The 13250-nt window shown below is 48.5% G+C and overlaps 1 protein-coding gene across 12 annotated transcripts in view; it reads left to right on the top strand.

The window, feature by feature from the left end:
• The first annotated feature begins 1142 nt into the window (after positions 1-1142).
• Positions 1143-13250, top strand: part of tns1a (tensin 1a) — a 56843-nt gene continuing 44735 nt past the window's right edge. For 10 of the 12 annotated variants that reach the window (XM_040173240.2, XM_040173168.2, XM_078101168.1 and 7 more), the window contains exon 1: positions 1143-1986. In XM_040173240.2, the coding sequence (XP_040029174.2) occupies positions 1891-1986 (96 nt within the window). In that variant the 5' untranslated portion in view covers positions 1143-1890. Of the gene's footprint in view, positions 1987-6772; positions 7152-13250 lie in introns of those variants that run through there. The other 2 variants (XM_040173186.2, XM_040173158.2) reach the window with 2 other exon arrangements.

Genomic DNA, 13250 nt, shown 5'->3' with positions numbered 1-13250 from the left:
TTGCTCTTAATATCTGCAAATGCTTTTCACCCACCGAGCCATCGATCCCCTCTCAGGAAAGGACTGTACATGGATAGATGGCGCACTGTGTTCATATACTGACAGAATGCAGATTTCAGTTCAATAGCACAAAGAGCAGCTCTGATGGAAGCCGTTCTGTTTGAAACAAATGTTTTTTACTGTCATTTTATTTTCATATTCCATACCCCCCCCCCCCCTCTACCGCCCCCGGATTGAGCCAGCTTTGGTTGACAGAACAGCATCCTCTTTACACTTTATCTCCCTCGCTCATTGCTTTGATGTGTTGTGATTGCGTTGGTGTGCAGGGTGGGAGGGGTGAGAGGGATTGAGGAGGATGGGGGTGAGGAGAGGGGGGCAGGGGGGTAGCAGAGAAAAGCGTTCTGCAGTGAAAATGTGCTCCCACTGAAGCGTAGAGAGACTGCAGCACAGTGAACGAGCCTGTGCACCACCTGCAGTTGTGTGCGCGCGCGCGCGTGTGTGTGTGTGTGTGTGCCGGCGTGCGTGCGTGTGAGAGGGAAATAATCACCCAAGACACCGTGATTCAACACCCCGCTCCTCTTCTGTCATCCTCCATCCTTTCTTACTCTCTTCCCTCCTTTCGACCCAATTCTCCACGCGCGCCACAATCGTCTCAGCCCGTGCCCGCCGTGCACCATGACGGCTGCTGCTGTGTGCGTATGTTGCGCATGCTGTTGTGCGTGTGTTCACTAGTATTCTCTGCTCAATTTTCTCAACCCCCCCCCCCCCATCCTTCTCTGCGACTCTCTGCTCCCATTCTCCTGGTGTCTCTCATCCATCCATCTTGACTCGTCCATGCACTCCTGCAGCCCGTTCCCGTGCGCCTGCACCTCTCCGGTGATCACTACTTGATGCGCACGGTCGTGCACACTGGCCTCAACTCCGAAATACAAAACACTGGATAAAAACCCTCAATCTGTCGTTCTCAGCAGAAAGCTTTCCCGTTTCCCATTTTTTCTCTCTTTCTCACTCTCTCCTTCCAACCGTTTGTATCCCCCCCTCCCCTCCTCACTCTTTCGCTCCCCTCCTCCCGCGCTGGCTGAGTAAGTGCTGCAGCATCAGTGCGTGTGTGTATGTGTGAGAGAGAGCGAGCTGCACAGAGCAGTGAAGGGAGAGAGGCGTGTGTGTGTGTGTGTGTGTGTGTGAGCGCGATGCACCGGGGATCCTGAGCCTGGAGGGGAGCCGTGTGAACAGAGAGGGGGGCTCTTCAGCATGTGGATGTATGCGCAGCAGGGGCATGCTTTTTTTTTTTGCAGGCGAGGGTAAATGCGTGTGTTAGTGTGTGTGTGTGTGTGTGTGTGTGAGAGAGAGACGAGGGGGTGTGGGCATGCCAGCGTGTGTATGTGTAACAGTGTCGTCGATCAGCGACGGGCTCTTGGCATTACGCAGCCGACGGTGCTCATCACACTTTGAGGACTGACTCATCCCGACCGGCCGGTGGAGACAAGAGGAGACCGACGGGAGAGGAAGACGGATGGGTGCAAAGACAGGAGGACAGTTTTAGGCTGTCGATGCTTTTGTGTCCCCCCCACCCCCGGACCACCCAAAAGTCTACTCCGTTTCTGGGACGCCACCAGCAGCTTCTCACCAGCCTCCCTTGTCCTCCCCACCCAAATTGGAATTGGCAGACAGGTGTAGCAAAAATTGCCCAAAAACCCATGAAAGAATAATAAATCCCCATTCGACATCCAAATTGCGGAAAGGTTTTAAATCCATTCCTGCTCCACGGAGAGAAGAGGGTCTCTGGACGCTTTGGGGTCTCTTGTTTCGTTTGACATCTTTATTTTTTACGTGGAGGGAAGGTGGGTTTGGAGATAAGAGGCTGGCCGACGAGACGGGACAGACGCAGGCATGGCTCGCCTCAACTGGTGCCTAGCTGCCGTCATCAGCTGGGGCAAGTTCCTCTTCGCCTGCTTCTTTCCTCTGCGAGGGGCAAAGCGAAACAAGGTAAGGCTTCACAAACGGGGGACTGGGAGACTGAGTCGGGATTCAGTGGACGTAGACGACGAGTTCTGTACATGTCGTCTCGCATGCCTCTACTTCAACGCACGCAGATGGCTCCCTCCTGCGATAAATGCCAAAACGTGTACACCTGGAATGAACTGTACGTCGGCCCTGGCCTTGTTGTCAGTCATACCACTCATCCATTACATGCGGACAGACGGTTTTACCCAAGTGACGTAGCTGCGTAAAGGAGCTTTGGCAGCTGGTATAGGACCATAACCTAACCCCTGGCAGACAGGTTGGTCTCCCTCTAACTGCTGATTCAAGGTCAGTGTTATATCTCCAAGTGGTCCCCAGGCAGCCCCTCTGGATGGAAGAAGGTATGGAACCGTGAGGATCGCATTATGGATGTGCCACTAGAGCCGGGCACCTACAGCAACCACTTGGAACCAATGGTGGTTGCTCCTGATACATAGGGTCACCTTGCGTTCGGAGCTGCAGAATTGTGTTGCACCATTATTGGGGGGGGGGGGGGGGGGGGGTCGCATTTTCCCATGAAAGAACTCGCCCCCACCCCTCCATCCATCTCCTACCATTGCACGTCATGCGATATTTGTTGGTCTTTGGATGAGGGCTGCAAGTCTTCCTTCCCCTGCGCCATATTCCGATCATGGCATGTGCATGAGTGAGAAAGGCCCATTGGAGTTCCTCGAATGGCATCATCTGAACTCGTCTTCTTTGTGTGCTTCCCCCAGAACAATTGTTCAACAAAACACGGAACGCAAGCGTTGCATCTCTTTTGTGCTCTTCTTTAGCTGCCAGTCAATCATGTGTAGGAACTAAATGGCACGATGTCCTCTCACGAAGCCACTTACACACATGAACAGACACCAGAACGGCACCTGAGGTCATCCTGTGTTGAATCGGGATGGGTGCGCTCATGTGTGGAGTTAATGTTTTTCTATGTGTTAACACAATGAGCATCTTGAGAACAATCGTCTAAAGGCAGGATCCACCGACCAAATCCACACCAACATGACGCACCCTCAGCAGTTACTGTGTGGAGTTAGCCCATGAAGTAAAGACACTTTTTGGGACTCCCTTGTGTCCTCGTACCCTCGTACCTTTTCATCCTCACTGCTGGCTATGTGTTGTTGAAAACCTAAATCTCAGTCACAAAGGTCTGAAACTCGATCGCCCGCTCTCTGCGTATGCCGAGCGCTCGCACCGTCCAGCTGCGATGGCATTTTTGCTTGTGGCGACGCCAAGGCGTGCAATGCTGCAGCCGCCAGTCTCTTCATGCCCCAACACCCTCCCCAAACCTAGCGGCAAATCCCACCCCCGCCCCCCCCCCCACCCGCCCCAATGCCGCAGCTCCTTATCTCTACACCCGCGCTTTACTCCACCACACTCCCCCTGTCGCACTGTTTCATATGTGCGTGTAAAAGTGTGTGGAGCACAAAACACACACATACTGTCATTATATATCTCCTCGACCCCATGCAATGAATCCTCAAGCCATTATGTTCGTTCAGTCACAGCTCTCGCTCAGCCTGTCATCTCGGCATTGGCTTTTGTTTTTTTCCCTCAATCTAGAAAGAGGTCCCTTTAGCTTGATTTTTTTCCTCTTAGAAACACTCACAGTTTTTGCATGTTTTGGGTTGACTCATCTGTGTAGAGATATGTCAGAGAGAGTGTTTTTTTTTTACGACTTTAACGGGCTTATTGGAGAGTTTGTTCACTGAAAACCCTTTTCCTGTTTTAATGTCAAGGGTTTAGCCAGTTATTACACGACTGTCGCCTGATCGACATGCTCTAACTGGATCGTAGGCCTCCCCTCAAACCACTTTAGCAAGTACACGATAACAAATTCGTTTCATTGTACGAGTAGGACTCTTTGCAGTTTAAAAGACAACCGCTTTGGCGTGTCGCTCCAGCTGCAGGCGCTGATCATGTGACCGACTGGGAGGTGAAAGTGGAGAGGTAAGGCGCTGTGTCTTCCCTCCGAGGACCGCCGCGAGGTGTTCAGTTTCCATGGCAACGCAGCTCGCACTGTCCCCCCCCCGATACGATATAGCAGTTACAATGGCAGACGGGCTCGGAATATTGTTGGCATGTGTGCGCGTGTTTGACTACGAGTGCGTGGCGGTATTGCAAGAAGGTGATCAGGGAGGTGGAGGGATGATGTGTTCAGGTTCTCTCCATGTGTGTTACTATGGTGACACAACTGTCTAACGATCAAAGGGTAACTCTCCTCCTCATATCCTGCTGTCTCTTCTCTCTGATTTTTATTCCTTTTGTGTCTTTTCTTTTCTGGCCTCTGTGCTCCTTCTTCTCTTGTGTTCTGATCCTTTTCTTTTATTCCATGTAATTACCATTTGTCCTTTAATATCCTGTCCTTCTCACTTTCCTTTGTTTTCCATCCTCCATCTAGTTTTTTTCTTTCTACTGATTGTTTCTCCTGCCCTTTCTTTTACTTTATGTATCTTTCCTTTTTATATCACTCTTTTTCCTCTTTTGCCATTTCATCTCTTCTCTTCTAATCATTGTCTTTGTCTTCTCTTTTCCCCCTTTCTTAAATTTGAATTCTCCTCCTTGCCTTTATGTTCCGTGTCCTTCCCTTTCTTCTATGTTATAATTTCCTTGCCTTTCTGTATTTTATCCACCTGTTTCATCAATCTCCTCCAGTATTATGTGTTTACTTGCCTCCCTATTCATTTAACTAACGTTCCCCAGGGCAGTGAATTCACATCAGGCATTTCTGCAGCGGACAAAAGAGAAGAGGGTGATGGGAAACCTGTCTGCTGAATAGCTCCTTATTCTCTCCCTCTAGATTGCCTCTCCAGCATGGGCATAAAAAGCTCCTGATTGCTTGTTGTATTTATCACACGCTCCCAACCTACCTTAGGTGATGCCGCCCGTTTGTGTCTAGCGGTGGGAGCGCGCCGCACCCGGAGCATTGCAGATCTCTGCCCTGAATGGCTCGCTGTATTCTGGGCAGGCGTTCAGAATGATGGATGCCTTGTTATTTTAGCATTAAAGCTTTAATGTGATGGATTCTCCAGCGACAGAGGATGAGGCTGCAGAGTCAATGTGGAGGGCTATTTTTCTTTTCTCCCTCCTCTCTTCTCTGCTAGCACTTTTCTATAATTTGAGCAGCACATCTACAACCAAAGTATTTCAACATCTTGGGTGTTTTTGTGTTGGTGGAGCTGGTGATCAAATATTACTCTGTGTGCCTTTGTCAGTGTAGGTACACACAAGTTCTTCCACCCTTGAAATAGAAAGAGGGCTGCTCGCATCATTAGTCGGGGCTTTAATGGGGACTTTTAATGTCCCGCGATGGACTTAACTCCCTTTTCCGTGAGTACAATTCTGTGGGAAATAAAGTGTAAGCGTGTGTGTGCTTGTGCCCTCCCTGGCTGTGTGTTTTCGGGGAGTTCTGGCCTGTCGCTTTGGGAATAAGGGAACAAGAACCTGACCTCACTGTGCAAAAATGTTACTGAGAAAACACACCACTCCCAATAGCAAACCCAAAAGCGATGCTTTTTCACAGTAGTGCACGATTATTCAGGCTGCATCCGCACAGGCGAAAACACGAGAGGCATGCGTGAGTTGTATATTCATAAAAGCTGCCTTTTACCTGTCTGCAGAGACAGTCTGAGGGTTGGTTGGAGGCCACTAGAGGCTGCTAGCAACCCAGTTTAGACCAGTTGGCTGCATGGAGAAAGTGGCTGTCTTGTGTCGACCACAGCAACCAAGTCCATTTAAAAAGCAGTTCAGAAGTGCTGCAACTCAACCAGTCGCATTTCCCCAATGCGTCCACATTGTGCTCTTTGCTGACATTATGTTGATGCGAGTACACACGGAAGGGACACACACACGGATAATGTGTCAGGTTAGCCTATGGATTGAGGTAACTGTTCCAGAGGACGTGATGGAGTGCAGCAGAGATCAATAGAGGGTGTTTTCTCAAAATGAATTGGCTCTTAGCCCTTTATGGATCTGACTGTGGAGTGATGTAATGTAGCCGCACCGCTGATATAATGTTGATTCAGAGCTGTACTGGATATAGATGTACACATGCACATTGCAATCCCTCAACACATGTGTTGCGTGCATACATGAATGTTGCAGGCATGCACACAGACGAGCCACTGGGTTTTGTTATGGCCAGTTTACGAGTGTCTGTCTTTTTGGGGGTTCTTACGGAAGTGTAATACTGAATATCAGAGAGAGTTTTAAGAAGAAGTTACGTGAGGTTTCTCTCTAAACTTAAAGGACGTCACCGCTTTTACTGCAAGGAGACAAATGCACTCCTAAAAATGTCCTTTTTAGTGAGCATGATACTCATGTGCAGCTGTAAATGCAACGTCTGTATGTGATGAGCTTCTGTTTTCTACTCGCTCCCACAGACTTTTACAGGCAGAACACGATTATCGTCACAATCACTATTTGACCGACCGCTCGGCTGCGTCACGGCATCTGTCGAGGCCGACAAACATTGCTGAAGGAAAAGCGAAGAGATCTTGAAATAGGAAGGGGTCGCCGATAAAAAATTGAAAGGACATTAGTGCAGACACGAGCGAGCATGTTTGCACAGGAGAGGTGGAGGGAAGGGGAGGTGAGGCAAGGGGGTCAATGAGTAGTGTGTTTGTGTGTGTGTTAAAGGGAGAAAAGGGAAAGGAGGGACTAAAAAAGGCTGATTTGAGGAGAGGGGAGGTTTGAGAGGGAAAAAGAAAAATACTTGCCTCCCCCTCTCCTTCAAGGACTAAAGTAACCACCCTTCAGGAGGGACAGAGAGGAGAGTAGAAGTGAGGGAGAGAGAGAGAGAGAGAGAGAGAGAGAGAGAGAGAGGGAAGGACCGGAGTGGAGGAGAGAGCCAGCAGCATAGGGAGGGAGCTGAGATGGGGGAGACTGACTAAGGCCATCAGAGAGGGAAAGCGAGAGCAGCGCTCCCTTCCTCACCCCGTGTGCACCGGGGCTGTCTGGCATGCATCTGTGTGGCCAAAGCCTGCGCCGAGCCGCCGGGAGTTCCCGGGAATACCGCGCATTTCTGCCGTGAGCCTGGAGGTTCCTCCTTCAGGATGCCCACCGTCTCTCTGTCGCTGCCCTCTGCACTGGCGGGGAGGGCCAGGACCTGGGTTTGCCTCTCCTGTATGTTTTGGGTAAGAAACCGCAGACTTTTTGGAAGTACAGCGGCTAGAAGTCGTCACGGAAAAAGGTGTGGATTTTCAGAGAGGCGACAGAAAATGAGGCAGGTTGTACTTCTCGGTTGGCGTGAGACAAGGTAGAGATGTAACCAGAGCTTCATTTAGGAATGACCCGATGGCTTTGCTCATGTTGTTAAATGCTCTAAACGCCGCTTCCATGTGTTGGTTATGTTTACGGGTGGTGTGTTGTTGCCTCTCAAGGTGGTGGGAAGTCAGAAAATAATAATAAGTCCACCAACCTGGTGACGAGCTGGCATCCTTTGTCCTCTGGTCACCACAGGTCACATTTGCCATACGCGAGAGCTCAGCCCCCGGTAGCCTGATCCTTGCAGCACTAATCTAGTTGACTGCTCTGTGGCGATTCACGTCGTGTTCCTGCGTTTGGGTCCACGCGGCCTCGCCGACGGAGCTATTTCTGGTTCCTCCTGTATAATTTAATCTGCTGCTGCTCCTCGCTTCCGACTCACTGAGTGTGTCAGGAACTCAGGGCCTTTCCACGCGGCATCTTGGCTGAAAACAAAAAACAAAAAACAAAGAGAGGTACGCCAGTCAAGGTACGCCAGCAGACTTGTGGACATGCGTGAGGATGTGTGTGGATTATGAAAAGATGTGAAATCTTTTTTTTTGCTGAGATGAATTCAGAGTTGAAGCCTGACATCCACACAGCCGCAGAATCACGTAATAAAGTCAAAGAAATGCCGCTCATTGCTTTTTTTGTTGTATAATGTATACACAATGATTAGTGATTGCACCAAAGTGTTAAATGAGGCATCTGCCCTACTTTTCCGTAGCTCGCGGTGGGGGGAGAGGGGCCATTCAGATGCAAGGGGAAAGAAACAGGGTGGAGGAAAAGCTCCCACGCAGTTTCTGTGCTACGTGACACACGGAGCTGTCCAGATGCTCGGCCTTCAATCCAACACCATCACCCTTCAAATCAACAACAATAAGAGAGGGGAAGACATGCGTGTTGCGGGGCGTGACATCAGCGCGGGGGAGCGGAGGGGGGGTTAGGCTGAGTGACGGGCGAGAAGCAGATTCTAAGAAAGCTCCTCAAATACATGCTATTAATAATGTATCCCCCCCTCACACACAGAGAGGGAATATTAGATTTGACGCGCTGACAGAAACAGCTACGAATACAGGCTAGTTCCTCCAGCGGCGGCCAAACACTTCAGTGAGCTCGTTACTGCTCTACAGTTTGCTAAGCAGCTCCGCCATGAATAACAAACAAGCGTTATTTGACCCGGCACAGGCCACGGCTTCTTTTTTTTACATATTCACTGAAAAACGTCCTGCTGGTGTTTCCCCGAGTGCGCGCAGTCAGGACGCTCAGGTAGGACGCTCCGTTAGGACCCTTTGGTAGGACGCTCCGGTAGGACCCGGGACGATGGGCACGGTGTTCTGCAGTGTCACAAGCAAGGCCAGCACGAGCAGTGCAAGTACGTGGCTGTGCAGGGACGACGTCATTTTTAAAAGTCCCTTCTTTAACAGGAAGGTATTTGAAAACGTCAGTAGTTAAAGGCCCAGTCTGTCACGCCTGACCTTTTGTTTGGATTCTGATCATGGTCTGTGCCAAAATGTGCTAAGAACCCTCCGTATTATCGTACGTTAAAGGTGTATTCCAATGATTTTGGGCTGAAAACAAGGACTAAGAAAACATGCATGAAGATGCTTGAAAAAATGAAACTTGGTTTTTGGTTTAATGGTTTGCATTATTGTTCATGTCGGACCTTGTGTTTATTTTTTTTTTACTTAGGCTAAAAGTGTAAAGACGTTTGTAATGGGGGTGTAAAAAAGGGTGGTTCCTCGGTGAGGTGGTGTGTGCGCCACAGTAGCAGACAACTCAAATGAATTAAAAATATTACATAATTCATAATTTATCTCACTCTAAATCACCAACTACAGTTAGAAAACGTCAACCTCGATATAAAACTATAAAAAAACAAATGGCTAAAATGACTGTAGATTCAGTCATTTTAGCCATTTGTTTTTTTAAAAGCAACCAGAGTGGTCCAGCACGGACAAAGTCACTGTGGCTATTGACAGTTTGCTTGTATTAAAAAGCCAAATGGCGGAGCTCTTTCAAACCACTGGTCCAGACTCTTTAGTCAAAGTCCTCCTGTCCACCTCCACTCCGTGCTGCCTCGTACCACACCAGGCTCTTTTAAAGGGGCAGACCTGCCACCAACTCTGTCAAAAACATAAGATAGGTAAACAAATAATACTGCATCAACCACCACACACAGATAATCAAAACATGCAAATGATAACAATGGAAGTAAAAGCATGTATATGCAAAAATCTAAAAAGTGGTGTCTAACGGTGACATGTACTTTTCTTAAAAGCGTTTCTTTTGCCCTGTTTTTGTCCCTCTATTGTTCCCCACCTCCAGGTGACATGAAACTGCACTCAGACCTCCCGAGCTGCTCAGCTGCCTCACAGGCCGACCGTCCGGAGCTCCTTCCAACTCCCCATGCTCTCCGTTTCTAACCCCCCCGTGTGTGTGCACGTGTCTGTATACGCGCACGGCGCGCCCAACTGTGTCCTCAAGACGCACACTTTACCTCGGAGAGCGTAAGCCGGCGCTCTGGCTGAACGATGCTCCGTGTATCCGTGACCAGGTGATTTATGTGCTGTGTGACCGGGCGCCTCCCAGCAGGACCCGGTCCACCGCCGGCACGCTTTACCTGGGCATATCCCCCCCGCTTGTAGACCCGGATTTGCATTGGATACCGTTAAAAAAAGCTTGTTTGAAATGTTTGAGTTGACCTTTCACAGCTTCACTCCTTCGTTTCCCAGAGATGAACTCGTGGGGAGGAGAGCTCATTAGCAATCGCGGCGTCCTGAGTTCATTAGCAGCTGGCTAATGGTCGTCAGCAGCTCGGACTTCATGATCACAGCTCATTGATCTTCGCGTCCCTCGGCCTGCACCTCAGTATCGATCACATCGCGCAAACAGTACAGCGGCTGCGCCCTCGCGTGCACACTCGTGGGTCTGTCTGCTGCATTCTTATAGCATCACACCGACACACACACACACACACACGTTTCTACTACAATCTGGCAGCCGGCCCACGTGTCCGTCCGCTGGGATCGGCTGTATTCGGCTCCGTAAATAAAGCCTCCTGAGCTTGTATATGTTCCAGTACACGGATCCATACTCCGATGAAGTATTGATCCAGACAAAGGAAGAGCTCTGTGTTGTCAGTGCTTTGAAATGTTAAAGAATTACGAGGGATGTGACTCATACTTTTAGCTTCTTTTGAGGTGAGCTTGTTTATTCTCCGGCGTCTTCAGGAATGTTCCTGTTTTTTCATTAATACCTTTGACTATTTCACAGAAAGCTTCACAAAACTCTGCCTATGGATTATTCAGTTACCACCTGCTCGACGTGCTCTACTATGATTGTGGATACTTAATCACGGATGTGCTCATAATTGTGAGAAAGGCCTCTCGGGTGTTATGATCAGATTAAGAGATTTCAGTTATTTCCCCATCTACTGTCAAGATGTGCTGCTTTTAGCCGCGATGCTAATTCGAGCTGTTCGATTCGCCATCTGTGTGCCGAGGTCGCAGACTGAGGGAGTGCCTGACGCGGTTTTATTCAAACGTCAAAGAAGTCCGCCGCGGATGTGAGAAGGGATGTGAATGAAAAGATGCTATTAAGTTGCAGAGAGGGAAATTAAATATTCTTTTTCCGATCCGCCCGCGTATCCTGCAAGGTTTCTTCCCCCTTCAAGTAGTTAGATGTCACATTTTGTTTTGTGTGCAGTGTTGGAAAATATAAATGCTGACACACTCGTGCATACAAATATTCATACAAATCATCCTGCTTCTCATTTTCCGCCGTTTTTCCCGTCCGCCTCCTCTCTCAGCTCACAAAAGCGGCCATTGTTCCCGACAGAATTTCAATTTGCTGGAAATTGGAAGCAGGTGTGGCTTTGCTGCTGTTTCATCTCGGGGGGCTGCAGGCCCTTTAGTTTCTGCGGGGGCCTGTTCCTCATGCCGGACTTTTGAGAATCCGTGTCACCCAACGTTTCGGCGTTTCATTTTGTCTGATTCATTCGCTGCCTCTGCTCACCTCGTCCATCAACCACAAAACCATTCCCCTCCCTCACTTCCTCGCTCGCTCTGTGTGTTCAGCGGACGGGCTTTAGAGGACAGGAATAACACTTACTGCAGCCTTTTGGACTGTCAATTTCATTTCAAAAGAAATGGAGGAATTCAGGAAAAATGAGGTGGGAAATAAAGAGCTTAATTCCTTTTACTCGTTTATAAAAGAAGTGCATTTTTTGCCAATGTCAGGGAGCTGCATGGCGGGGAAGGTAGGACTCAGACGCAGAGTTTTCAAAAATAAAAGGGACTTTAATTGTCAAAAAGGTTTTAAAAAGCAAAAGGCAACGGGGAAAAAAACGAAGACAGGAACCAGGAACGAGAAGAAGATTGTGGACGTGGACGTGGACGTGGACGTGGACAGGGACAGGGACAGGGACTTCCGTACAATGAACAACGACGCGAAAAGTGACAACAGACTCACATGGCTTAAACAAGGGGGGTGCAGGTGATTGGACACAGCTGGGAACAATCATGACATGACCGACAATCACAGCGGACGACAGGACAAGGCAGGAAGTGACGTGACCCAGGGAGAACAGAGGAAGGAAACTACAAAATAAAACCAGACATTAACCCAAACCATGACAGCCAAAGAGTAGAACATGTAACCCTTCCGCTAAACATAAAGAAAAACAGACAAATTAAAGTCAAGAATGTCTTCAGCCTCTGGTTTGACTCTCCACAGGGCTGTATTTATTTCATGTTGGTGCCTTGTAGATGTTATTGCACATCGGGGGACACTTTGAGTGAGCGATTATTGGACTACAGAGCTGGTGTGAAATGACATCATTATGCAAAATGATACTGGTCATCATTATTTAAACATGCCCCTTTTTGTGTTGTTTAACCATTCTTCCAATTCATGCAGAGAGACTCTAACTGAGCTACGAATAGAACCACGTGTGCAGTTTTACAATTAGAGGAGGCTTGTTGAAAATGTCTGCTATTTTATCTGCTAAAGGCTTTCAGCAGGTAGCCACTAACCCTGCTTGGTCATTTGGTGCTTTGATTTTTGATTTTGTTAGCTGCTGGCTAGCCACTGAGGCTGGCCTACATTCCTGGGCGACAGTCTAATCGGGTACCTGGTGCTCAGGTCTACGTCTTTAGGCGTACGTGCATGACTGAATGCATGTTTTGTGATGGGTTACATGTGACAGGGCTAATCGGTGTCTCCCTTCCTTTCCCCCCCCCCCCTCCCTGCTCCCACTTCTTGGCTCTAAGAGGGGTCGCGGTCGATGGTAGCGTAGTGATGCTTTTCATTAGCTAAGTGCAACTGGGGGAGAGGAGCATAGGGCCTTGATTTACTGGGTCTGCTGTCTATAAGCCAGGACAAACACACACACAGAGAAACACCTACTCTCCTCTTCCTCCATCCTTTGCTCTTAGAGCACTCACTCTGCCTTTACCCATCTCCCAGCTTTTTTCCATTTTCTCTCCACGGCCTCTCCTGGGAGTTTGTCCTAAAACAACAGTCGACAGTGGCTCTGGATTCTTCCCTTTTTCTGTGTTGGCTTTTCTTCCTGGCTGAATATATTTTCAAAGATTTCAGTGTTTTTTTTGGCATGTTTTTCTTTATTAACGGCCACAACTCTGGTCTTTCAAGCCCCCTACAGATTTCCTGTTTCTAATCTTTCTTCTCCCTGCTCATATTTACTTAAAAAAACAACCTTACATCAGCAGATTTGTTCAGAAAAGTTATCAAAGCGTTCAGAAAACAAAAATGCTTTCATGAACTGGAAGTGGTGGTAAAAATGAAAACTTGTCCTTGCAAATGTTGATCTTTCTTGATATGAGCATCAAGAGGCCAGTGGTGTTGTAGCACATACAGTACAATCTTTCATGGATGGTTAATAAACTGATGGCATCCATTAGCGTGCTAGCTTTCTGATTACATGCCTAATTGCGAGCTTTACGAACACGTTACTGAAAGCAGGCCCC

The sequence above is a fragment of the Gasterosteus aculeatus genome, chromosome 1 (assembly GCF_964276395.1).
Source record: "Gasterosteus aculeatus chromosome 1, fGasAcu3.hap1.1, whole genome shotgun sequence".
In the NCBI taxonomy this organism is placed as follows: Eukaryota; Metazoa; Chordata; class Actinopteri; order Perciformes; family Gasterosteidae; genus Gasterosteus; species Gasterosteus aculeatus.
The sequence above is the reverse complement of the archived record's forward strand: the minus strand, read 5'-3'. Positions and strand labels throughout refer to the sequence as shown.